The 27,783-nt window shown below is 41.0% G+C and overlaps 4 protein-coding genes across 6 annotated transcripts in view; 2 read left to right on the top strand and 2 right to left on the bottom strand.

Moving 5' to 3' along the window:
* KDM6B (lysine demethylase 6B) overlaps positions 1–27,783 on the bottom strand; it is a 456,451-nt gene that overhangs the window by 189,953 nt on the left and 238,715 nt on the right. The window contains exon 23 of one of the 2 annotated variants that reach the window (XR_012716076.1): positions 20,298–20,307. The exons of the other annotated variant lie outside the window; for it this stretch is intronic. The gene's annotated coding sequence lies outside the window, so the exon portion shown is untranslated. Of the gene's footprint in view, positions 1–20,297; positions 20,308–27,783 lie in introns of those variants that run through there. 2 annotated transcript variants of the gene reach the window in all.
* Positions 654–4,251, top strand: LOC142204395 (vomeronasal type-2 receptor 26-like). The gene is made up of 7 exons (XM_075275707.1): positions 654–747; positions 1,098–1,345; positions 1,827–2,081; positions 2,520–2,717; positions 2,799–3,023; positions 3,111–3,234; positions 3,311–4,251. Exons 1-7 carry the CDS (start codon positions 654–656, stop codon positions 4,249–4,251), a joined length of 2,085 nt encoding a protein of 694 aa, XP_075131808.1.
* Positions 7,829–17,840, top strand: LOC142204689 (1-phosphatidylinositol phosphodiesterase-like). Its single transcript, XM_075275995.1, has 3 exons — positions 7,829–7,857; positions 8,101–8,151; positions 16,929–17,840. The coding sequence occupies exons 2-3, from the start codon at positions 8,116–8,118 to the stop codon at positions 17,787–17,789; spliced, it is 897 nt and encodes a 298-aa protein (XP_075132096.1). The 5' UTR covers positions 7,829–7,857; positions 8,101–8,115; the 3' UTR covers positions 17,790–17,840.
* The window catches only part of CHD3 (chromodomain helicase DNA binding protein 3), a 58,417-nt gene continuing 50,134 nt past the window's right edge, over positions 19,501–27,783 (bottom strand). For both annotated transcript variants that reach the window (XM_075272433.1, XM_075272434.1), the window contains exons 32-40: positions 26,872–27,016; positions 26,665–26,751; positions 26,074–26,217; positions 24,980–25,088; positions 24,484–24,616; positions 23,614–23,809; positions 22,864–23,027; positions 21,006–21,129; positions 19,501–20,140 (exon numbers count right to left, since the gene is read on the bottom strand). In XM_075272433.1, coding sequence (XP_075128534.1) covers positions 20,040–20,140; positions 21,006–21,129; positions 22,864–23,027; positions 23,614–23,809; positions 24,484–24,616; positions 24,980–25,088; positions 26,074–26,217; positions 26,665–26,751; positions 26,872–27,016 — 1,203 coding nt within the window. In that variant the 3' untranslated portion in view covers positions 19,501–20,039. The remainder of the gene's footprint in view (positions 20,141–21,005; positions 21,130–22,863; positions 23,028–23,613; positions 23,810–24,483; positions 24,617–24,979; positions 25,089–26,073; positions 26,218–26,664; positions 26,752–26,871; positions 27,017–27,783) is intronic.

The following is a 27,783-nucleotide window of genomic DNA, read 5'->3' as shown; positions in this document are numbered from 1 at the left end:
GTCCCTAGTGCACTCAAAGCCTCTGGGGTTGATAATCTGAGATCGTACAGTCTAAGATCACAAATATATATATAGAGAGAGATTCTGTTATCCACATCATTACTGCTCACGAGCCTGACTCACCAGGTGATAGGGTTGTGTTGTAGACCTCAGCTCTAGAGATTCAGATCTTACGTTGTGTTGTAGACCGCAGCTCTAGAGATTCAGATCTTTGATTGTGTTGTAGACCTCAGCTCTAGAGATTCAGCTTATACGTTGTGTCGTAGACCTCAGCTCTAGAGATTCAGCTTATACGTTGTGTCGTAAACCTCAGCTCTAGAGATTCAGATCTTACGTTGTGTCGTAAACCTCAGCTCTAGAGATTCAGCTCTTATGTTGTGTCGTAGACCTCAGCTCTAGAGATTCAGATCTTACGTTGTGTCGTAGACCTCAGCTCTAGAGATTCAGATCTTACGTTGTGTTGTAGACCTTTCTTCACTACTTTCTGCCTACTCTGTCTCAGATGAAGTGGACTAACCCGTCTCATTATCTATACATCTGGACCATGAGGAGTGTTGCTCTAATTCTATTTCTGGTTCTCTCCTGGCCACTGTCCTTGAAATCAGAATGTGTCCTACAACAACAGGCGGTGACTGGGTACATCCAAGAGGGAGATGTTCTCCTGGGTGGAATATTTCCTTTGCATCTCAGTCCAGGGACACAACCAGAGATCTTCACCAGGCCGCCAAGATCTCATTCCTGCCAACGGTGAGGGCAACAAGGTCCCTATGCTGGAGACCATGCATGCTGCTCATCTTCTCTGTCTTTAGTGACTCTTACTTGTGTACCTAAATCTCATCAGTCGGTAATTTCTTTTATTGTCACCCCAAGTGTCAGTGTCCTACACCCCAAGTGTCAGTTTGTCGTCCTGTACCCCAAGTCTCAACGTGTCATTGGCAAGTTATAACTGTTATACCCTAATGACCTTGTCTTCTTTGCCCTGTATACCTATAATATACATCTACTGGTTAGGCTGTATACTGAGTTCTTCATATATTCATTCCATACCAGGTTCAACTTCCGTTCCTTCCGCTGGATTCTTGCCTTTCTCTTTGCAGTGGAGGAAGCGAACAGGACTCCTGGGATGTTACCGAACTTGACACTAGGGGCAGCAGTCATGGACTCATGTAGTGAAGCTAAAGGAGCAGTGGGGGGAACATCATGGCTCCTTTCTGGTGGTCAAGGAGGACCAATGAATTATCATTGTCTAGGTCTACCATCGAGATTGACCGCAGTGCTGGGAGATGCAGGTGGAGAAGCAGCTTTGAGTGTGGCCAACATTTTAGGACTCTACAATTACCCACAGGTGAGGAAATAAACTTTAAGGACTAACTCAGGGGGTCCGTTATACACTATGTACCCTTTCTTGGGCCACTATTACGTTTAACTTCATACAAAAATGTGCAGTTCTGTTTACATAAACCTAAATAACATAACTAGCTCACTGCCCAAAAACAAATCAACATGGCATCTTCTTTTGCCATGACCAGTGATGGATCTTATGTTCTAACAATCTACCCAGTATAAAACTAGGGATAGTAAGTACTGAAGATCAATCAGTGGTCCCCCAACCATGTCACACCATGACCAAAGACCTACAAAATGCCAAATGATCAGGACATCTAATGGAGGACCGAGAAGGTCTTGCCAATAACTGGAACACTACTGTGTTTTCAAGCCTTGGTTCACTTGTGTGCTTATTACTACCAGCTCAAAAATATCAAATAAATGAATAGAAAGGTTCCATCACAATCATTATCTAATATTGTCATCTTCTTACCTTGTAGATCAATTACTTCATGCCTCCAGCCAGTCTCAGCAATAGGTTCTTTTTCCCTACATCACTCAGTGTTGCCCCTACATTGTCTTCCCAGGCGAAAGGCATTGTTAGACTGCTTGAAGAGTTTGGCTGGTCTTGGGTGGGTGTCTTGTCCCAAGCCACCAGTTCTGCATTGAGTCAAAGTTTTCTTGAAGAGATGGAGTCTTCGAGAGTGTGCCTAGCCTTCTGGGAGAATCTTCCTTCAGAGTCTTCAACAGAAGATGTGAGATGGGTATCAACCATTATCAGACAGTCAACCGCCCTTGTGGTGGTTGTCTTTTCCCTCGAAGCCTATCTAAACCCTGTTTTGTTGGAACTTGCCTACAATGGGGATACTAGAGATAGAATCTGGTTGACCACTGATTTATGGTCTTCATCTCCACGTCTCGTAACTTCTCAACTCTCCAAATTTTTAGGAGGGACTCTTGGACTTGTTCTTCGTAATGGGGCTGCCCCTGGATTCAGAGAGTTTGTCTTTGGATTACATCCTAGTCACTTTAATAATCATACATTTTTTAAGGAATTCTGGGAGGAAGCTTTCAGTTGTCAGTGGACCAGAGAAATGGACAATGCATCCTCCTCTCAGACTGGAGCTTCAAAATTTTCCTTTTCTTCATCAACTTTCCCATTTGCTCTTTACCCATCACCATCTTCAATACAGACCTTGTGTACAGGACGGGAAGACCTTGGTACTCTAAAGATATTTTCAAACATAGGGGACCTTGGAGTTACATATAATGTCTATAAGGCTGTGACTATGGTAGTCAAAACTCTTAAAGATATGGCCGACTGTAGACAAATTGGAAGGGCCTTGGTTGGAAACCATTGTGCAGATATGGCCAATTTTAACCCTTGGCAGGTAAGTGTATGAAGACCCTAAGAATCAGTAGAATCTATAGATATCAAGCTTTATACCATTTAACCCTCTCATGTCCGACAGCTTTTCTTCTATCTTCGTCGAGTAAGGCTCAAAGGAAACATTGGGGATGACTTATATTTTGACTCTCTTGGAAATGCACCAGTCATTTATGACATAACAAACTGGCAAGAACTATCTGGAGTTACTTACTGGGTAAGAGTAGGAAGCTACGAAAGTGGTGCCCACTTAGGACAAGACCTGTTCATCAACCACAGTGCAATTCATTGGGGAGGGAAGTTCAGCCAGGTAAGAGATGTCCTAATTACCCCACAAAGTCCACATAGAAAAGCAAATTTTTTCCAAAACTTTTGTGACACAAATCTGTCTTCTTAGATTCCCATTTCTGTATGTTCTAAAGAATGCCCTCCCGGATTTTGGAAGGCCCCACGTCTTGGTCAACCCCACTGCTGTTTTGATTGCATTCCATGTGCCATTGGATCAATTTCCAACCAAACCAGTAGGTAAAAAGCATGACTGATATCTCTCACATATATATTGAAGAACTTTTTTTAATCCTAATGTTTTTCTTACAGATGCCATAGATTGCTTTCGTTGTCCAGAAGAAAAGTGGCCAAATTCTGCACACGATCAATGTATTCCCCGTGAGGTGGAATTACTGTCCTTGTCGGAGCCTCTTGGAATATCCCTAGGAAGTACATCCATCTTGGGCTCGTTTTTGCCCATCTTTGTACTTCTTCTTTTCATAAAGTACAGAGAGACTCCTTTGGTCCGTGCTAATAATTGCACCCTTAGTTTCATCCTTCTTGTTGCCCTCACATTATCTTTCCTTTGCCCCCTTCTTCTTCTTGCTCCGCCAGGAAACCAGATTTGCCTTATTCGACAAGCTTCCTTTGGTGTCTTATTCACCCTCTGTATTTCCTGTCTATTAGCCAAGACTGTTATTGTCGTCCTAGCCTTCCGAGCCATCCAGCCTGGTGGTTGCCTGAAGATACCAATGGGACCACGCTGGCCCATCTTCTTTGCCGTGTTTTGTACTACCATCCAGTTTGCCCTTTGTTGCTCCTGGTTCTCAGTAGATCCTCCATTTCTAGAACATGATGTGAAGACTCAGTTAGGAAAAGTTGTTATACGATGTAACTACGGTCTTGGTTTTTGGGTTATGCTAGGTTACCTTGGATTTCTGTCTACTATATGTTTCTTGGTTGCTTTTTTAGCCAGGAAACTACCCGGGGCTTTTAATGAGGCTACTTATATAACTTTCTGCATGTTGGTGTTCCTCAGTGTTTGGATATGTTTTGTCCCAGCCTATCTTAGCACCCAGGGAAAATTGGGGGTGGCAACAGAAATCTTTGCAATTTTGTCCTCCAGCGCCGGGCTACTCTTCTGTATATTCACACGCAAAGTCTACATTATCCTCTTAAAGCCCCAACTTAACACCCGAGCCATGGTTTCGGGCCAACAGAGAATGGAAACCACCATCAATCAAAGGAGAAGATATCCTGACAGACACTAGTATCACCTAAAGAGTTAACTTATGTACTAAAGCCGGCCACATACTGGGGCCTTCTACTGTGTGAGTCTACCAAATTCAACTACATGGGAAATGTTGAATACTGTGCAAAATAAAAATACAATACAACGTTGAGTTGTTTTAATTATTTTTCTATGAAACCTCCACCGAACCTCACAATAGTCTGACACCTCCTGTTCTGTAGAGATCACTTCTCAGCAGACATCTCATCATCACAGGCAGGAGAGAGAACCATTTTGGTGACTTTTTGTATAGTTTTCTATGAAACCTCCACCGAACCTCATAATAGTCTGAAACTTCTTGTTCTGTAGAGATCACTTCTCAGCAGACATCTCATCATCACAGGCAGGATTACAATGGCAGGTAATAGCACAGGATATAGCTGACATAAATCAATTACTCTGTTCCATACACAATGACTTTATCACAGGCCACAGAGTATGACCACCAATTTCCCCCACAGAAATGAGAAGGTGGTGGCCACAGTTCACCTTCTCGCCCCTCTCTGCACAAGTCACAGACTCTGACCACAATGTTCTCCCTAGAAATGAATAGCTCCAGTCCATGGCTTCCTCTGGTTCACATGGCCGCCATAAAGCACATATCTGTATGCTGTTAAATGGATCTTCTGGTGGAACAAAATTTTACAGCAAAGGGGCATAATAAGCTGAAAACCATGTAAAAAGTATTACTGAACTCATCTATGTCCAGATGTCCCTGGTGGTCTCTCCTTCTTTGCCCCAAGAAATGCCTGGGAATCACTGCCCACAAGGGATAGTGTATCCTAACACAATATCCTAACACTATTATAGGAAAATCTTGATTTCCAAAAAACTCAAGTGACAAAAACATGGATTAGGACATCAATTTACCAACATATATCTAAAATATGTGTACAAGAAGCCTTGGGTCAGTAATGGCACCTTGATATACGGAAGTACAAATTTGACCAAGGGCAACATCTGTTTGGCAAGTTCTCCTTGGTTCCTCGGGTTCTTGTGGGGTTTTACCTTATTGGTAAATTAGATTGTGATTCAGCATGACCAGTAAGGTTTCCTGACATTATACTAACCATGAGCCCTTCAAGTGCCAAGATAATAGAGGGATGAGAGCTTAGGTCAGGACACATATATAAGCCCTTCTGCGGACCATTTATGGTTGAAAATACCATAACAACCCAAAACTTGGAGCATCCATGGCTCACGATCAAAGTTCTGCTTACTTGATCTGCAGTCCAGGCAGGATTTGCTGCTGCAATATGATCCATATAACACATGACAGCAGCCTGAGTAACTTCTATACTGGAGGATCTTAGATATTCTCCACCTTAAAGGGGACCATCACATGAAAAATGCTGTACAATCTGTAGATGGCATCTTATAGAGCAGGAGGAGCAGAGCAGATTGATGTATTATGTTGTGGGGAAAGATTCAGTATAACTTGTCATTTATCCAATGAAATCTCTGCTCTTTCTAGGTTGTGACATCCAGGAGGCGGAGCTATCAATGTTAGGACCGCCCACTGGACTTCTCACCATAAAAAGAGCAGAGATTTCACTGGATAAATGGCATTTTATACTGAACCTTTTCCCAGAAAACTATATATCGATCTGCTCAGCTCCTCCTGCTCTATAACACAATGTCGGCAGATTGTACTATATTTTCCATATGACAGGTTCCCTTTAAGGCGATATCTATAGTTTATTAACAGAGTGACTGATAGACTCGGCAGCCGTCATTCCCTATGGGATTCCGGCCAGGTGTACAGCATTAGATTAACCTTCTAATTTTACCGTACTATCGTACTTGGGACACGCATTGTTGTTTTTTCCATTTCTTTTGTTATTTCAAAAATAAACCAAATAAGTTAATTTTTATCAGACTTTTCAGAATTCAGCCTCAAAATCTACATCAAGACACTTCTATAGTTAGTTAGGGACAAAAGGACCGAAAAATGGAGGGAAGAAGGGAAATCACCAATGTGACTATCAATGTCTGTAAAGGAAGATATCAGAAGATGCCACAAGGAGGTGCTGTACCTTGTATCACAAAACAACTGAGGATCTTGCTACTTAATCGACTCCCCTTTTCCCAATGTCTTGGCCTTTGTTCCCTTGCTCCTTCTATCCACTTCCTCCTGCTTGGTTAACCAAGGCCCATGACCAATAGCAAATGGTTGTTTCTTCTATCTACTTCCTTCTGCTTGGCTCCACCTCCTCCATATCCTGTCCATGCTTAGGCCCATGACCAATAGTATGTGGTTGGTCCTTCCATCTCCATCTTCCTGCTTATCTCCACTTCCTGACCATCCTTAGTCCCATAACAATACCAATGGGTTGTTGCTTCTATCTACTTCTTGCTCCAGTTTGGCTCCACCTTATCCATATCCTGCTCATGCTTAGAAGAAATAACCAAGTGCTATTGGTTAGGGCCTAAGCATGGGCAGAACATGGTGGAGAAGGAACCAAGCAGGAACAAGTGGAAACAAGGAGCAACCATTTGTTTTTTCTTATGGGTTTTAGCATGGGCAGGATATGGAGAAGGTGGAGACAAGCAGGAGGCAGTAGATAGACCTATAACCAATAGCAATAAGTTGTTCCTTCTATCTACTGCCTCCTGCTTGACTCCACCTCCTCCATGTCCTGCTTATTCTTAAGCCCATAAGCAAAAGAAATTGGTTTCTCCTTCTATCCACTGTATAATCCAGATCAATGGAGGTGCTGAAGTTCCCAAAACCAAACTGTGTTCACTTTGAAGGCTGCAGACATTTTTTGGAGCTAACAGTTCCGTGGGTTTAGAAATAAGACAGCCCTTTAAGGGTTTTTTAGGCACTTGTAGCTATCATAGACCCTTGAAATAAGGGAGAAAGAATTGAGCCTACTGAATGGCAACAAATTAAGGAACATCACTCAATGCCAAGTAGCTGCTGCAAAGCAAATACATTTTTATATACGATAAGAAGAGTCAGAATGGGGGGAGATATTCGAAACGATGGTATCAAGGCTCCGTTGTCTTAACTGGAGGTAGTGGAATGATCTCCAGACTGAAGTTACTACTGTAGAGACGTTACCATGCTGGTTCTTGAGAAGGATCATGGAACACACTGCTCACCCAACCATACCAAGATCTATAAGATGTCAGAGGAGCTCAGAGTGGTCATGTCTGAGAGCTCGGGGTCTACTCCACCAGAACCCTATAACAGGTATAAATAGGCTGCAGGTAAGTGATCCCTTTAAGAAGGCTGTTGTTATTAATCTTTTTATTATTATTATTATTACTTTTCAAGTTTTTGGACATTTTGCAAACGGAATATTGACTGTATTCTGCGTGTAGCTGATGTCTGACTCTTTGTCTGTATCTTTTTTAGATACATTCTCTTAGACCTAGGAACAAGATCTCCTCTGTTCTAGATATTACCTACCAATCTGCACCTGTCGGTCACACTATTAACTGACCACCCCCCCGCTCAGCCCCCGGCTCAGCCCCCTGCTCACTCCCAAGCCACATATTGCTGATAACATCAGGATTAACTACAAAGCAGTGAGAAGCTCCACTGGGTGACCGGAACGCAGCAGGCACCAGACAGCAGGTACAGAGACAGATTATAATATATAAGTACACCATGGCATATATACACACAGCCCGGAATAAATATATACACTACTACTACACCGCAACATATATATACAGTACATAAAGCTCAGAGCCAGTATACACACTACTACTACACCATGACCTGTATATACATACAGCCCAGATCCTGTATATACATTACTATACAGTAACATTACTATAGATGAGTTTGCTGTCATTGTCTCTTTGGTAATTTCAGATCCGTCTTGCAGTCATGGATCGCATTGTGATATTTCTGCTATACGTCCTGGTGAGTCACCCATGATAAATATTCCAGATTAAATCTTACTTGGTGGTATGGTAGTGATTAAATAAAGATATGAAAACCCCTTAAGTTTAATTTTTTTTCTTGGTGCGCTCAGTTTGGTCCGATGATTTGTTTCTGATTTTGAGTTTATATTGACTTAAAACAGTGTATGACACTGTCAGGGCTCGAAGGACTATATATATATCTATAATACTTAGTGTATGACACTGTCAGGGCTCCTAGGACTATATATATCTATAAAACATAGTGTATGACACTGTCAGGGCTCCTAGGACTATATATATCTATAAAACATAGTGTATGACACTGTCAGGGCTCCTAGGACTATATATATATATCTATAATACATAGTGTATGACACTGTCAGGGCTCCAAGGACTATATATATCTATAATACATAGTGTATGACACTGTCAGGGCTCCTAGGACTATATATATATATCTATAATACATAGTGTATGACACTGTCAGGGCTCCTAGGACTATATATCTATAATACATAGTGTATGACACTGTCAGGGCTCCTAGGACTATATATATCTATAATACATAGTGTACGACACTGTCAGGGCTCCTAGGACTATATATCTATAATACATAGTGTATGACACTGTCAGGGCTCCTAGGACTATATATCTATAATACATAGTGTATGACACTGTCAGGGCTCCTAGGACTATATATATCTATAATACATAGTGTATGACACTGTCAGGGCTCCTAGGACTATATATATATCTATAATACATAGTGTATGACACTGTCAGGGCTCCTAGGACTATATATATCTATAATACATAGTGTATGACACTGTCAGGGCTCCTAGGACTATATATATCTATAATACATAGTGTATGACACTGTCAGGGCTCCTAGGACTATATATATCTATATATATATATATATATATATATATATATATCTATAATACATAGTGTATGACACTGTCAGGGCTCCTAGGACTATATATATATCTATAATACATAGTGTATGACACTGTCAGGACTCCTAGGACTATATATATATATCTATAATACATAGTGTATGACACTGTCAGGGCTCCTAGGACTATATATCTATAATACATAGTGTATGACACTGTCAGGGCTCCTAGGACTATATATATCTATAATACATAGTGTATGACACTGTCAGGGCTCCTAGGACTATATATATATATCTATAATACTTAGTGTATGACACTGTCAGGGCTCCTAGGACTATACATCTATAATACATAGTGTATGACACTGTCAGGGCTCCTAGGACTATATATATCTATAATACATAGTGTATGACACTGTCAGGGCTCCTAGGACTATATATCTATAATACATAGTGTATGACACTGTCAGGGCTCCTAGGACTATATATATCTATAATACATAGTGTATGACACTGTCAGGGCTCCTAGGACTATATATATATCTATAATACATAGTGTATGACACTGTCAGGGCTCCTAGGACTATATATATCTATAATACATAGTGTATGACACTGTCAGGGCTCCTAGGACTATATATATCTATAATACATAGTGTATGACACTGTCAGGGCTCCAAGGACTATATATATATATATATCTATAATACATAGTGTATGACACTGTCAGGGCTCCTAGGACTATATATATATCTATAATACATAGTGTATGACACTGTCAGGACTCCTAGGACTATATATATATCTATAATACATAGTGTATGACACTGTCAGGGCTCTTAGGACTATATATCTATAATACATAGTGTATGACACTGTCAGGGCTCCTAGGACTATATATATCTATAATACATAGTGTATGACACTGTCAGGGCTCTTAGGACTATATATATATCTATAATACATAGTGTATGACACTGTCAGGGCTCCTAGGACTAAATATATCTATAATACATAGTGTATGACACTGTCAGGGCTCCTAGGACTATATATATCTATAATACATAGAGTATGACACTGTCAGGGCTCCAAGGACTATATATATATATATATATATATATATATATATATATATATATATATATATATAATACATAGTGTATGACACTGTCAGGGCTCCTAGGAATATATATATCTATAATACATAGTGTATGACACTGTCAGGACTCCTAGGACTATATATCTATAATACATAGTGTATGACACTGTCAGGGCTCCTAGGACTATATATATCTATAATACATAGTGTATGACACTGTCAGGGCTCCTAGGACTATATATATATCTATAATACATAGTGTATGACACTGTCAGGGCTCCTAGGACTATATATATATCTATAATACATAGTGTATGACACTGTCAGGGCTCCTAGGACTATATATATCTATAATACATAGTGTATGACACTGTCAGGGCTCCAAGGACTAAATATATATATATATCTATAATACATAGTGTATGACACTGTCAGGGCTCCTAGGACTATATATATCTATAATACATAGTGTATGACACTGTCAGGGCTCCTAGGACTATATATGTATAATACATAGTGTATGACACTATCAGGGCTCCTAGGACTATATATATATATCTATAATACATAGTGTATGACACTGTCAGGGCTCCTAGGACTATATATCTATAATACATAGTGTATGACACTGCCAGGACTCCTAGGACTATATATATCTATAATACATAGTGTATGACACTGTCAGGACTCCTAGGACTATATATATATATATATATATATATATATATATATATATATATAATACATAGTGTATGACACTGTCAGGGCTCCTAGGACTATATATATCTATAATACATAGTGTATGCCACTGTCAGGGCTCCTAGGACTATATATATATATATCTATAATACATAGTGTATGACACTGTCAGGGCTCCTAGGACTATATATATATCTATAATACATAGTGTATGACACTGTCAGGGCTCCTAGGACTATATATATCTATAATACATAGTGTATGACACTGTCAGGGCTCCTAGGACTATATATATATATATATATATATATATCTATAATACATAGTGTATGACACTGTCAGGGCTTCTAGGACTATATATATCTATAATTATTATTTTATTATTATTATTTATATAGCACCATTAATTCCATGGTGCTTTACATTTGGGGGTTACATACAATACACAGAATATATAGGTAGATATAATACTAACAATGACTGACTGGCACAGTGGGGTAGAGGGCCCTGCCCGCGAGGGCTTACAATCTATGTAGTGTATGACACTATCAGGGCTCCTAGGACTATATATATCTATAATACATAGTGTATGACACTGTCAGGGCTCCTAGGACTATATATATATATATATATATATATATATATATATATATATATATATATATATATATGTAATATACATAGTGTATGACACTGTCAGGGCTCCTAGGACTATATATATCTATAATACATAGTGTATGACACTGTCAGGGCTCCCAGGACTATATATCTATAATACATGGTGTATGACACTATCAGGGCTCCTAGGACTATATATATCTATAATACATAGTGTATGACACTGTCAGGGCTCCCAGGACTATATATATATATATATATATATATATATATATATATATATATATATCTATAATACATAGTGTATGACACTGTCAGGGCTCCTAGGACTATATATATCTATAATACATAGTGTATGACACTGTCAGGGCTCCCAGGACTATATATCTATAATACATAGTGTATGACACTATCAGGGCTCCTAGGACTATATATATCTATAATACATAGTGTATGACACTGTCAGGGCTCCCAGGACTATATATATATATATATATATATATATATATATATATATATATATATATATATATATATAATACATACTGTATGACACTGTCAGGGCTCCTAGGACTATATATATCTATAATACATAGTGTATGACACTGTCAGGGCTCCCAGGACTATATATCTATAATACATAGCTCAGGTGTGTGGAGACATATAGCCATAGTTGCTCCACTGCAAAGGAACATGGGAAGAATATGCAAATCTGTCTCCCAAGATGTAAACAGGGAGACAGTGCCTCTGTTATGCTGCCCTCTATAGCAAGCAACCCTGAACAACATGCCCGACTTCCCAGAAGCCTTTGCTGCATGATGCGAGGTTATAACCAAATCAGTTTCTCAGCTACGGAAGGCAGTGGAGCAACTATGGCTATAAGTCTCCACACACCTGAGAAGGTGGTCTCTCCCTAAGGATAGACGTTATCCCCACAATCTGGTCTTTCAGCCTCTCACTTAAACCAAATCAGTTCTCTCTAGGCTGGGCTGATGACGTCCAAAGAGACAGAAACGGTGCCGTCCGTAGCTGAGAAACTGATTTGGTTATAACCTCGCATCATGCAGCAAAGGCTTCTGGGAAGTCTGGCATGTTGTTCAGGGTTGCTTGCTATAGAGGGCAGCATAACAGAGGCACTGTCTCCCTGTTTAAATCTTGGGAGACAGATTTGCATATTCTTTCTATAATTCATAGTGTATGACACTGTCAGGGCTCCTAGGACAATATATATCTATAATACATAGTGTACGACACTGTCAGGACTCCTAAGTCTATATATATCTATAATACATAGTGCATGACACTGTCAGGGCTCCCATGACTATATATCTATAATACATAGTGTATGACACTGTCCGGGCTCCTAGGACTATATATATCTATAATACATAGTGTATGACACTATCAGGGCTCCTAGGACTATATATATCTATAATACATAGTGTATGACACTGTCAGGGCTCCCAGGACTATATATATATCTATAATACATAGTGTATGACACTGTCAGGGCTCCTAGGACTATATATCTATAATACATAGTGTATGACACTGTCAGGGCTCCTAGGACTATATATATCTATAATACATAGTGTATGACACTGTCAGGGCTCCCAGGACTATATATATATATATATATATATATATATATATATATATATATATATATATCTATAATACATAGTGTATGACACTGTCAGGGCTCCTAGGACTATATATAGCTATAATACATAGTGTATGACACTGTCAGGGCTCCTAGGACTATATATATATCTATAATACATAGTATATGACACTGTCAGGACTCCTAGGACTATATATATATCTATAATACATAGTGTATGACACTGTCAGGGCTCCTAGGACTACCATATTTTTCGGACTATAAGACACACTTATACTAATATAATACTACTCCTATGTACAAGAATATAACTACTATAATACTGCTCCTATGTACAAGAATATAACTACTATAATACTGCTCCTATGTACAAGAATATAACTACTATAATACTACCCCTATGTACAAGAATATAACTACTATAATACTACTCCTATGTACAAGAATATAACTACTATAATATTGCTCCTATGTACAAGAATATAACTACTATAATACTACTCCTATGTACAAGAATATAACTACTATAATACTACCCCTATGTACAAGAATATAACTACTATAATACTACTCCTATGTACAAGAATATAACTACTATAATATTGCTCCTATGTACAAGAATATAACTACTATAATACTACTCCTATGTACAAGAATATAACTACTATAATACTGCTCCTATGTACAAGAATATAACTACTATAATACTACTCCTATGTACAAGAATATAACTACTATAATACTACCCCTATGTACAAGAATATAACTACTATAATACTACTCCTATGTACAAGAATATAACTACTATAATATTGCTCCTATGTACAAGAATATAACTACTATAATACTACCTCCTCTGTACAAGAATATAACTACTATAATACTGCTCCTATGTACAAGAATATAACTACTATAATACTGCTCCTATGTACAAGAATATAACTACTATAATACTGCTCCTATGTACAAGAATATAACTACTATAATACTACCCCTATGTACAAGAATATAACTACTATAATACTACCTCCTCTGTACAAGAATATAACTACTATAATACTGCTCCTATGTACAAGAATATAACTACTATAATACTAACTCCTATGTACAAGAATATAACTACTATAATACTGCTCCTATGTACAAGAATATAACTACTATAATACTACCTCCTCTGTACAAGAATATAACTACTATAATACTGCTCCTATGTACAAGAATATAACTACTATAATACTGCTCCTATGTACAAGAATATAACTACTATAATACTGCTCCTATGTACAGGAATATAACTACTATTAGGGTGCATTCACACTACGTAACGCCAGCGTGTATCACAGCCGTACACGCCGGCGCTACAGCAGGGCTGCCGAACACTTCCCATTCATTTCTATGGGAGCCGGCATGCGAGCGCTCCCCATAGAAATGAATGGACTGCTTTTTTCCATTCATTTCTATGGGGAGCGCTCGCATGCCGGCTCCCATAGAAATGAATGGGAAGTGTCCGGCAGCCCTGCTGTAACGCCGGCGTGTACGGCTGTGATACACGCTGGCGTTCCGTAGTGTGAATGCACCTTAATACTACCTCCTCTGTACAAGAATATAACTACTATAATACTACCCCTATGTACAAGAATATAACTACTATAATACTGCTCCTATGTACAAGAATATAACTACTATAATACTACTCCTATGTACAAGAATATAACTACTATAATACTACCTCCTATGTACAAGAATATAACTACTATAATACTGCTCCTATGTACAAGAATATAACTACTATAATACTACTCCTATGTACAAGAATATAACTACTATAATACTGCTCCTATGTACAAGAATATAACTACTATAATACTACTCCTATGTACAAGAATATAACTACTATAATACTGCTCCTATGTACAAGAATATAACTACTATAATACTGCTCCTATGTACAAGAATATAACTATTATAATACTGCTCCTATGTACAAGAATATAACTACTATAATACTGCTCCTATGTACAAGATTATAACTACTATAATACTACTCCTATGTACAAGAATATAACTACTATAATACTGCTCCTATGTACAAGAATATAACTATTATAATACTGCTCCTATGTACAAGAATATAACTACTATAATACTGCTCCTATGTACAAGAATATAACTACTATAATACTGCTCCTATGTACAAGAATATAACTACTATAATACTGCTCCTATGTACAAGAATATAACTACTATAATACTGCTCCTATGTACAAGAATATAACTACTATAATACTGCTCCTATGTACAAGAATATAACTACTATAATACTGCTCCTATGTACAAGAATATAACTACTATAATACTACCTTCTATGTACAAGAATATAACTACTATAATACTACCTCCTATGTACAAGAATATAACTACTATAATACTACTCCTATGTACAAGAATATAACTACTATAATACTGCTCCTATGTACAAGAATATAACTACTATAATACTACTCCTATGTACAAGAATATAACAACTATAATACTGCTCCTATGTACAAGAATATAACTACTATAATACTGCTCCTATGTACAAGAATATAACTACTATAATACTACCTCCTATGTACACGAATATAACTACTATAATACTGCTCCTATGTACAAGAATATAACTACTATAATACTACCTCCTATGTACAAGAATATAACTACTATAATACTACTCCTATGTACAAGAATATAACTACTATAATACTGCTCCTATGCACAAGAATATAACTACTATAATACTGCTCCTATGTACAAGAATATAACTACTATAATACTACCTCCTATGTACAAGAATATAACTACTATAATACTGCTCCTATGTACAAGAATATAACTACTATAATACTGCTCCTATGTACAAGAATATAACTACTATAATACTGCTCCTATGTACAAGAATATAACTACTATAATACTACCTCCTATGTACAAGAATATAACTACTATAATACTACCTCCTATGTACAAGAATATAACTACTATAATACTGCTCCTATGTACAAGAATATAACTACTATAATACTGCTCCTATGTACAAGAATATAACTACTATAATACTACCTCCTATGTACAAGAATATAACTACTATAATACTACCTCCTATGTACAAGAATATAACTACTATAATACTACCTCCTATGTACAAGAATATAACTACTATAATACTACTCCTATGTACAAGAATATAACTACTATAATACTACTCCTATGTACAAGAATATAACTACTATAATACTACCTCCTATGTACAAGAATATAACTACTATAATACTACCTCCTATGTACAAGAATATAACTACTATAATACTACCTCCTATGTACAAGAATATAACTACTATAATACTACCTCCTATGTACAAGAATATAACTACTATAATACTACCTCCTATGTACAAGAATATAACTACTATAATACTGCTCCTATGTACAAGAATATAACTACTATAATACTACCTCCTATGTACAAGAATATAACTACTATAATACTACCTCCTATGTACAAGAATATAACTACTATAATACTACTCCTATGTACAAGAATATAACTACTATAATACTACCTTCTATGTACAAGAATATAACTACTATAATACTACTCCTATGTACAAGAATATAACTACTATAATACTGCTCCTATGTACAAGAATATAACTACTATAATACTGCTCCTATGTACAAGAATATAACTACTATAATACTGCTCCTATGTACAAGAATATAACTACTATAATACTACTCCTATGTACAAGAATATAACTACTATAACCTCTGAATTATTGCATTTGCCTTCAGGTTACTGGAGCATTCGGCGACCAGACTCCATCCTTTGACCGTACAGAAGTACCATCCGTCACATGGCCAGACTGGATGTCCCACCTCCCAGACTATCTGCCACTCTCGGCTTTAGCGATACCAGGAACCCATGACACAATGGCTTTTTTTGGAGGTTCTCTTGCTGAATGTCAAAGCTGGAGCCTAAGAGAACAATACAATTCAGGAGTAAGATTCTTGGACATCCGGTGTCGTCATTACCAAAATCGGTTGCCCATATTCCATGGGGTGTCTTACCAGCGTACCGACTTCCTCCAGGTTCTCACCGATACCGTGAACTTCCTAAGAGATCATCCAAGCGAAACTATTTTGATGCGCGTAAAGGAAGAATATGAACCCTATCAAAACACCAGGAGCTTTTACCAGAGCGTGGCTGAGGTTTTGAACCAGGTCGGACAGCAATGGTTCCTAAGGTCAGATCGTCTTCCAACTTTAGGAGAAGCAAGAGGGAAAGTGGTCATCCTTCAAAATTTTTCAACAAAAGGTGAAGGTCCAGATTTCGGTCCTCCCTACCCTGGACCCATGAGTATATCAGATGAATATGAAGTCAACGACGACACAGTAAAATGGGCTGAAGTAGAAAGGCACCTAACCGTTGCTCAAAATGGAGATCCCGAACGAGCTTACCTGACCTACTGCTCAGGAGTCCACTGGCTTCTCTACACACCAGAATCTCTGGCTCGTAGAATCAACCCAAGAGTTCTCGACTATCTTAATCAAAAAACCTCATTCGGAAGCAGGCGGAGATCGGTCGGTGTGGTAATCATGGACTTTCCGGGGGCGGAACTGGTGAGACAAATTATATTGGATAACTGGGTGTGAAGGGTTGGAGATAATAAAGAACATTGCATCTAACCGGCCAATGGTATGTTTACCGAGAGACTTGGTGTTTCCTTACAATCTGGTTAGATTATTTTCTTGTATCTGGTCGAGGTGGCTCCTCTTCAACTAACCTAGGTTTCCCACAACAGTCTTCTACAATGATTGTCCAAATAAGTTTATCACTTTAAGGTCCCACACACATCAGAGTAGCAACCTCACAGACTGTATGGCCACACACTACCGCTCCGACTGCTGCCATATTGGTCCCACGAGTGTCCAAAGCTCCTAATGTACTCATCGCAAATAAAGAAAGTGACCATGGGAGTTGCAAGTTACTCCAAGATGGTGGCAAAAACCCAGATTTTTTGGAACCATCATTTCATGTGACGAAGCCACAACGGTTGTGGCCATATGGTTGCCCCATTATGGGATGGATGAAGCATTTGTGTGCATCAGCGCTCATGACCAGAGATGTAGCCCCACCCAAACACCGAAAAACGATTCCTTTTATCCTCTTCCTATTCTTTTCCAAACAGGGAGCTGTAGACAGTGCAGCAGATTTACTTATGGGGTCCATTCTCACTGAGTATTTTGGCGAGGAAAAAAAATTCGCTTCGGGAATTAGGAAATTTTATTTTGAAGCTGTTTGAGGCCTTTTTAGTTTTTTTTTTTTTCCTCCAGCATAGTGTATGGACCTTGAAAATAAACCACTATCTGTTTTTCCGCACGGCTTTTGCCAATTCTGTGCCCAAATCCGCAACATGGATTTTCCGCCTCCCATTGACTGCGTTGGTTTTTGCAGGCGGAAGGAAGCTTTTTTTTTCTGTGAGTGGAACCCACAGAACTCTACGGGGAGGCGTTTTTTTCCACGTGGATTCGGATTCAGTGTCAACATCAGCACCAAAAAACTCTGTGTGACTGGACCCGTATTCTCAAAGTTAGACAGCACAACCGTAGACGAGACAGTCCTGGGGTAGATCCATATGGCAGCTTTTGCAGAGGATTTTGAGGTGATCTACCAGCTTAAAATTCTCCAAAAACTGTCCCTATTCTGCAGTGACCTATAATCTTGCCTTGGTGTCCGTGATACAATCGCCACTGAAATTAGGGTACGTAACCTACACTCTATGAGGTTATTGATGTGTGTCAGACACCCGGGCCCCAGCCTCAATGTCCTGCTGTCAGTCCAAAGGGCTATAATGGAGAAGAATTTTAGGTGAACGACCACTTTAAGTCCCTTCCAAGAGCCACCATGTGAACATATCCTAAATTTGCCCCCGATTTATAAGTGTCCAATTAGTTTACCACCCATTAGTTGGCTTAGTTTTCCAACAGGTTGGTGCAGTTTTTTGGATCATCTTCGAACACGCCCCTTCTAGATAAGCCCCACCCACTCACGTGAGTAGTAAGACACGTCTACAATGATTGTAGCGTGTACACCAGAATTTTGGCTTATTTCTGTAAACATGTCCCCCTGAATATTCTGGGTTTTGATTCCTCCTGGTTCATATATTTTCCCCTTCCCACCACCTCTCCACTATTACCATAAGAACAGCTGCAGCTGCATCTCCCTCCTCCTTACCAGGAGGAATTTTTTTTTTTTCTGCAGTCAAAGTTACAGTACTTTTCAGCAACGACTTGGGACATACTCCCACCCAGGCCTACCAAACCGTACAGAGAGAACAAAAAAAACACCCATGTGTACACCAAGAGGCTGAAATAAAAAGTATAATTTATATGTACATCAGGAGACAAAAGCGGACCATGAAATAAAAACAACCACGTGTGGCGTTGCGAGGCCAGGCAGAGGTATACTGAAAGCAATGTGTGTATGTTTGTATATATACATGGTATACATCATCAGCAAGAACAGAAGACACCAGAGGGCGATTGGCAAGGGGACACAGGGACAGAGAGACTGATGTTGAAGTGCTATCGGACATCGCTGCTCATTTTTGCAGGGGGTTTTGCTGCCCGTGTCGCCCTTGGGCGGGCAGAGATCCCATTTCACCTTGCTCACAAGACTGGCGATCATCGAAGAAAGAGACCCATCGTCCACGCCACCCTGCGGGGATGGGGAAGGATTCATTGTAGGCTTCATTCTATTCCAGACTGAGGCGGGAATATGGGCCACGACCGACTGCAGCAGAGCGGAGAAGTCACTCCAGGCCGGTCCTATCTGTCACTGCTTCCCCTCGGAGCTGCACAAGGCTTTCCCATTTAATAGCAAACACCAGGCAGGGGTAGCGGTCAGTCATCGATACAGATCACCTCACCAGATCGGCCATCTTTCCTATCCATTAGATCCATCTCTCGCTCCTTCTTCACCAGAATGGGAGGACCATTAGAAGCTGGAAAGTAAAAAATTTTTGTTAATGAATCACTAAGCTGGGCTAAATGCGACACCTCCAGAGCTGCATTCACAATTCTATGGGGGTTTCTGTTGTCGCTAGGATGATTGTTACATTGTAACAGCTCGATAATGGGCGGGGTCAAACGGCTGACCGACTCGGCAGAATTCTGAAAAGCAGCTTTAGATGTGACTAGAGAAAGGAACATGAAATCCAAAGAAAAAAAAGTGACAATACATGAGCGGTACTGCCCCTAGTGGTCATCTACATTAATAGCCAAAATGACCAAGTAAAATGTATAATTCTTCGTACATTCCGCTTTAATATTTTAAGAAGTGTTTTCCAGGACTAGTAGGGTTGAGCGATCGGCTGGAAAATGCCATGATTCACATTCAAAAGCACCTTAAAGGAGAGGACACTTACGGATATGGGGATAGAGTCCAATTGCTGGGGGCCTGAGGTATTAGTAATACAGGGGACTGGAAGTTCCCCTAAAGCCTCCTTGTAAATACCGGCGCTCCACTCACTGCTATGGGTCTGCCGGGACTGGTCCATTCATAGGGACGTTTTAGGGGGGACTTTTGGTCCCCCATTTTTCTAATCTAAGGGACCTGACGCTCAAATCCCAAGCAATAGGACACTTCTCTTCTACCCTGTGAAAAGGGGATAAGTGTCCTTGAAGGCACAGCCCCTTTAAGACAGGGATTAGATGCAACCGAAACCCACTTACAGTAACTAAAGAAAACCAGCACATCCATGTAGGTGAACACAACAGACACAGCAAGACATGGCGGAGAGCACAAGACAAGGATGGAAATGGAAAGTAGAGACTGAAAGGAGAGAACGAAGCTCGCCATATTCTTACCTGACAGGAATGACCCCAGGGGCATTTGATTATAATTTGTCCCAGTATGTGGTGCTGTGGGAGGGTTGCTTGGGAAATGCCCCCCGAAGAGCGGAGGTGTGGTGTAAGGACCAGGGGGGAAAACCTGGGAGGGCAGAGAGAATTCAGTCTGATAGTTTTACAAACAGGTCATATCTCAAGAATTACCCTACATATCCCCCCTCAATCGTATGTCACTGTAATGCAAGGTTGTGGGTCCAATACCCCTAAAGGAACACTCCAGACTAAGATGATACACTGTGCAATACAAGGCCTGAGGGGGGCGCAAGTATGACACAGGGGTCACTGGTGGTCTTATGTTGTGGTACAGTCACTGTTTACATACATTACATTACTTATTCTGTATTATACTCCAGAGCTGCACTCACTATTCTGCTGGTACAGTCACTGTGTATATACATTACATTACTTATCCTGTATTATACTCCAGAGCCGCGCTCACTATTCTGCTGGTACAGTCACTGTGTACATACATTACATTACTTATCCTGTATTATACCCCAGAGCTACGCTCACTATTCTGCTGGTGCAGTCACTGTGTACATGCATTACATTACTTATCCTGTATTATACCCCAGAGCTGCGCTCACTATTCTGCTGGTGCAGTCACTGTGTACATACATTACATTACTTATCCTGTATTATACCCCAGAGCTGTGCTCACTATTCTGCTGGTGCAGTCACTGTGTACATACATTACATTACTTATCCTGTATTATACTCCAGAGCTGCGCACACTATTCTGCTGGTACAGTCACTGTGTACATACATTACATTACTTATCCTGTATTATACTCCAGAGCTGCGCTCACTATTCTGCTGGTGCAGTTACTGTGTACATACATTATTTATCCTGTATTATACTCCAGAGCTGCGCTCACTATTCTGCTGGTACAGTCACTGTGTACATACATTACATTACTTATCCTGTATTATACTCCAGAGCTGCGCACACTATTCTGCTGGTGCAGTCACTGTGTATATACATTACATTACTTATCCTGTATTATACTCCAGAGCTGCGCTCACTATTCTGCTGGTACAGTCACTGTGTACATACATTACATTACTTATCCTGTATTATACTCCAGAGCTGCGCACACTATTCTGCTGGTGCAGTCACTGTGTATATACATTACATTACTTATCCTGTATTATACTCCAGAGCTGCGCTCACTATTCTGCTGGTACAGTCACTGTGTACATACATTACATTACTTATCCTGTATTATACTCCAGAGCTGCACTCAATATTCTACTGGCACAGTCACTGTGTACATACATTACATTACTTATCCTGTATTATACTCCAGAGCTGCGCTCACTATTCTGCTGGTACAGTCACTGTGTACATACATTACATTACTTATCCTGTATTATACTCCAGAGCTGCGCTCACTATTCTGCTGATACAGTCACTGTGTACATACATTACATTACTTATCCTGTATTATACTCCAGAGCTGCGCTCACTATTCTGCTGGTTCAGTCACTGTGTACATACATTACATTACTTATCCTGTATTATACCCCAGAGCTGCGCTCACTATTCTGCTGGTTCAGTCACTGTGTACATACATTACTTATCCTGTATTATACTCCAGAGCTGCACTCAATATTCTACTGGCACAGTCACTGTGTACATACATTACATTACTTATCCTGTATTATACCCCAGAGCTGCGCTCACTATTCTGCTGGTGCAGTCACTGTGTACATACATTACTTATCCTGAGTTACACTCCACAATCTCTGCGCATACACACACACACACACACACACACACACACTCTGCTGACATCCCAGCCTGGTGTCTCACCGGAGGAGCAGAGCTCTCGCTCCCTTTGCTTGCAAGTCGGCTGAGGATACTGCGCTCGGACATCTGCAGTCTGGCCGCGATGGGTGGGATACGTGCGAGGGAGGCGGGCAAGCGCGTTACATCGGCCTTCATATCGCTCAACAGCTCCTCCAGCTGGTTCAACACTGAATAGAGGGAGAGCTCAGACACCGGCACCAGACGAACACCCCACACCCCTAATAACAGACCCTCTCAGCACTGTCCAGGACAGTGGACGCCAAAGAGTGGGTATTGCAAAAATACAACTCACTGTGCACTGTGGCAGCCACTGGGCATGCTGGGCGTTGTAGTTCTTTAGCCACAAGTTGGAGTCCATGCTCTATGATAATCATTCTATCTATAATTTATGGTCAAAGCCAAAGTCCTCAACAGAATATCAGATTATCACAGAAGCCTTGGCAACTGACCTGTCTGGTACTCTAGTCACATCCAAAGCTGCATTCACAATTGTGTTGGCTGCCTGTATGATGTAGAATACACCTCACATAACCTCTGCTGCAGGGAGTGCAGTGAATAGAGAACCAGTAAGCCTTTCGATGCAGCTCTGGATGTGACTGGAGTAGAAGACCAAAAAAAACAAAGTATAGCAAACCATATGTAGACTAAACGTAGCCTTAAGAAGGAACATATAAGTTCAGCTTCCGAGGCCACTACACCCCCTCCCGTTTCTTCCTTCTCTCCTTTCCTCTCCTCCTCCCGCGTCCCGTTTACCTTTATGGAGGACGGCATTGGCCGGTTTGTTCCCCGCCAGGGATTCCTTGGACAGGTGCTGATGGCTCTCCGCCAGACATTCCACCTCTGAGAAACGGGCGTTGAGGGCCATGGCCGGATGGGAGGGGTCCTGCGTCATGTTCAGGTAGGCGGCGCGGCGCAGCTGCTCCTCGATCACGAGCGCTTGTTCCAGGAGCTGAAGACAAAGAGGGACGAAGTTGTTTATAAATTTCTAAAAGGAACAGTTCACTTTTTTTTGGATTAGCTTTGGGTTGGTTTATGACTGTCAGTTGTTGATATAGAGATAAGTCTGCAGAATTGCGAATGCAGCTCTGGAGTAAAATATTCCAGAAGGGCGGCTCCTAATCTGAAATTATTGCCTATCCATTAGATACGGGTTAACAGTCTGATGGGTGAGGGTCCGCCCTCCACTCATTAAAAGAATGGGGTCCTGTTATCCCGTCTGTATGGAGCAGCAGGCCACGAGTGGTACAGTACCATTCATTCTCTATAGGACTGCAGGGACAGGGTATGGTAAGGCGTGAACGTACACTGGGCATCCTGCTGCCCCATTCCTACAGGGGGTGCCAGGGGTCAGACCCAAACTGATCGAACCAAGACCTAGGAAACCCCTTTTAATGAGTTAATCACTTGACCAGCGGGGATCCGACCCCTGGGACCCTGCAGACCAGTTGTATGAAGTGGCATTGGTGCCATGTGTAGTCCCATGGCCCAATCGCAGGTCAGTCCCATTCAAGTGAACGGGAAGAACTGCAATACTAAGCACGACCACTATACAATGAGTGGCGCTGTGTTTGGTACCAGCCACTACCGGGGCCCCCCTATATCCCTGAGGGCTTGTACTCTTACCTTAAATCTTCTGGCCAGGAACTTGTTCTTCATCTCCAAGAAGTTCCCTTTGTTGGTTTCGGACTTGAATGGCTCATTAATAATGGCGAAAGGCGGGTCGTTCTGGAGGTCCTGCCAGCGGGCGTAGCCATGTCTGACAAGGGGTTAAGGAGGGATGCTAGGATTTCACGGATGAAGATAATGGGACTAGTTCTAGTGGGAATCCCAGGCCTGAAGCTGCAGCTCCAGTCCGGTGACCCCATGACACATTGCTGCAAATAGAATTTCTGCTCGCCGCGATTTACGGAGTCTCCGAAATTATTTAGAATAAAATTCTGCAGCAAATTTGGTTACACTGGTCTAGACTAAGTAAAGTTGTAACAAACCCTCAGCTGTGAGACATTCTAATGATTTAGTTGCCCCCGTCCTGAGTCTAGGGGGTGGTTTTACTAATGCAGAGCGCTCCTTTAAGCAGCAGGCGCAGGGTCCTTCCTGATGGGCATTTTTAAGAGGATACATCACCACCCCGGCCAATAACCAGTAGTCATGGCGGCGGTGCCAGATCTCGTTCAGTCTGCCGGAGCAAATGGCTGCCCGCTCCTCGTTCTGCCACAAGGTGTGAAGTTCTGAGAAAACAGAATACACATTGTAATAACCCCCAGAACATCTCGCTGGTTGTGTACACGTCTGTTCCAATAATGGTTTAAAGCTCCTATGTGTCACCATGGTAAGAGACTACAAACCATCTTTATGTAGTCAGATCCCGTAACACATGAATGCAGGATCAGACTGCACAGAGTTGTCTGCCATCCATAATAATGAGACACATAGATCAGTAGAGAAGCGGTGTACTTAAAAGGGATCCTATCATTGGATACCCCTTTTTTTTCTGCCTAACATGTAGGAATAGCCTTAAGAAAGCCTAATCTTCTCTTACCTTTAGATGTCTTCTCTGGGCCGCCGTTCAGTTGAAATCCAGGTTTTCTTCAGTATGCAAAGGAGTTCTCTCGCAGCACTGGGGGCGGTCCCCGGCACGCAAACAGCACTGGGCGGTGTCCCCAATGCTGCGAGAGAACTCTCCAGCGTCGCCTCCATCTTCTTTTGGAACGCCCTCTCCCTGCGTCTTCTTCTGTCCTGGGTTTCAATCTTCTAGGCCTTGGACAAAGCCGACCGGGCCACAATAAAATGGCTGTTTACCATCTTACTGTGTAAGAAGCCATTTTCTTGTGGTCCAGGCATGCACAGTCGGCTCTGCCCGAGGCCTAAAAGATTGAAACCCAGGATAGAAGACGATGCAGGGAGAGGGTGTTCCTGAAGAAGATGGAGGTGTTGCTGGAGAGTCCTCTGGCAGCATTGGGGGCGCCTCCAGTGCTGTTTGAGCACTGAGGGCCGCCCCCAGTGCTGCGAGAGAGCTCATTTGCATACCGCAGAAAACCAGGATTTCAAGCAAACGGCGGTGCGGAGAAAACATCTAAAGGTAGGAGAAGAATAGGCTTTCTTAAGGCTACCAGGTTATCCAATGATAGGATCCCTTTAAGTTATTTTGGTTCTACCAGAGTAATGAAGAACTGGTTGCAAGAGTGTGTCTACCCTTTATGAGTCTTCCATTACCTGTGAAGCCCCCGTCCGCAATATTAAACATGAAGCGTGGTCTCTCGGGACGGTTCTCCTCCCTTCTCCCGTTGCCGTTCCTCGTCTCATCCCGCTGAGTGTTGGCTTTCATGGAGTCTCGTTCAAACTTGACTTCCTCTGGTCCTGAAAGATTGTAGGACAAGAGCTTGGGGTGACTATGGTGCAAGAAGTGTGGGTGACCTGTCCAGCCATACTACGAGTGAGATCTTGAAGCATGGATGCTATAATGTTAGGCCTCATGCACATGACCAAGTGTGCAGGTCGAGGGGGATCCGATGACATCCAAGCGCCTTTGGTCCTCCACAGTGAGGGCTTCCGTTCTAATCAGTCTTCAAGGAGCAGGATAGGACTAGACCTACTCGGTTCTGAGATTTAAAGAGCATCTAAGACCCCCTCCCCCACAACTCTCATGTGCATAGGCCTTACTCCGTCCTACTCATGGACCATCTGCACCTTGGGCTCTCCAGATGTGTTGACACTACAACTCCTAACATATCTAAGCTGTGAGTCTGTAGCTTTAAGAGGATCATATCTCAGGGTATAAACATGCATGGCTCCTTTAAGGCTCACCCTTGGGGATCTCTCCCTGTCCAGAGTCCAGTCTTTCTGCTGTTGGATCCTTTTCGGTGGCACCATCTTGTTTCTCTGATTGGGGCGCTAAAGGATGGAAGTGACCAGTAGATTTATACATCAGAATATAGACGTGTTAGTCACATAGCACTATGGAAAGTGACATGCTGTGATACAGATCCCTACACAAGTACTACATATACACACCGCTCTGATCTTCCACCACTGGGGTCTGAGATCCCGGCTCTTGTCTCCCCTGTGACTGGTCAGATATTTCTGGTGTTTGTTTCTCATCGCTTTTCTCTGGAGCAACGCTGGAAGATGGACTCACCGTATCCTGAGGAGTGGGAGTCTGCAAAACAAATATGGTAGTATAAGGACTACAATGCTTATTCTGTACTGATCTTGAGTTACATCATGTATTATACGTCACTGTGTACATACATTACATTACTTATCCTGTATTATACTCCAGAGCTGCGCTCACTATTCTGCTGGTGCAGTCACTGTGTACATACATTACATTACTTACCCTGTATTATACCCCAGAGCTGCGCTCACTATTCTGCTGGTGCAGTCACTGTGTACATACATTACATTACTTATCCTGTATTATACTCCAGAGCTGCGCTCACTATTCTGCTGGTACAGTCACTGTGTACATACATTACATTACTTATCCTGTATTATACTCCAGAGCTGCGCTCACTATTCTGCTGGTACAGTCACTGTGTACATACATTACATTACTTATCCTGTATTATACTCCAGAGCTGCGCTCACTATTCTGCTGGTGCAGTCACTGTGTACATACATTATATTACTTATCCTGTATTATACTCCAGAGCTGCGCTCACTATTCTGCTGGTACAGTCACTGTGTACATACATTACATTACTTATCCTGTATTATACTCCAGAGCTGCGCTCACTATTCTGCTGGTACAGTCACTGTGTACATACATTACATTACTTATCCTGTATTATACTCCAGAGCTGCGCTCACTATTCTGCTGGTACAGTCACTGTGTACATACATTACATTACTTATCCTGTATTATACTCCAGAGCTGCGCTCACTATTCTGCTGGTGCAGTCACTGTGTACATACATGTGGTAG

Source organism: Leptodactylus fuscus, chromosome 5 (assembly GCF_031893055.1).
Source record: "Leptodactylus fuscus isolate aLepFus1 chromosome 5, aLepFus1.hap2, whole genome shotgun sequence".
Lineage (NCBI taxonomy): Eukaryota > Metazoa > Chordata > Amphibia > Anura > Leptodactylidae > Leptodactylus > Leptodactylus fuscus.
The sequence above is the reverse complement of the archived record's forward strand: the minus strand, read 5'-3'. Positions and strand labels throughout refer to the sequence as shown.

Bases quoted from the DNA above. Each gene is read 5' to 3' on its own strand.
- LOC142204689 (XM_075275995.1), top strand. From the start codon at position 8,116: ATGGATCGCATTGTGATATTTCTGCTATACGTCCTG. The intron at 8,152-16,928 runs GTGAGTCACCCA...ATTTGCCTTCAG, and splicing joins TATTTCTGCTATACGTCCTG to GTTACTGGAGCATTCGGCGA.
- LOC142204395 (XM_075275707.1), top strand. From the start codon at position 654: ATGTTCTCCTGGGTGGAATATTTCCTTTGCATCTCAGTCCAGGGACAC. The intron at 3,024-3,110 runs GTAAGAGATGTC...CTGTCTTCTTAG, and splicing joins GGGGAGGGAAGTTCAGCCAG to ATTCCCATTTCTGTATGTTC. The intron at 3,235-3,310 runs GTAGGTAAAAAG...TTTTTCTTACAG, and splicing joins ATCAATTTCCAACCAAACCA to ATGCCATAGATTGCTTTCGT.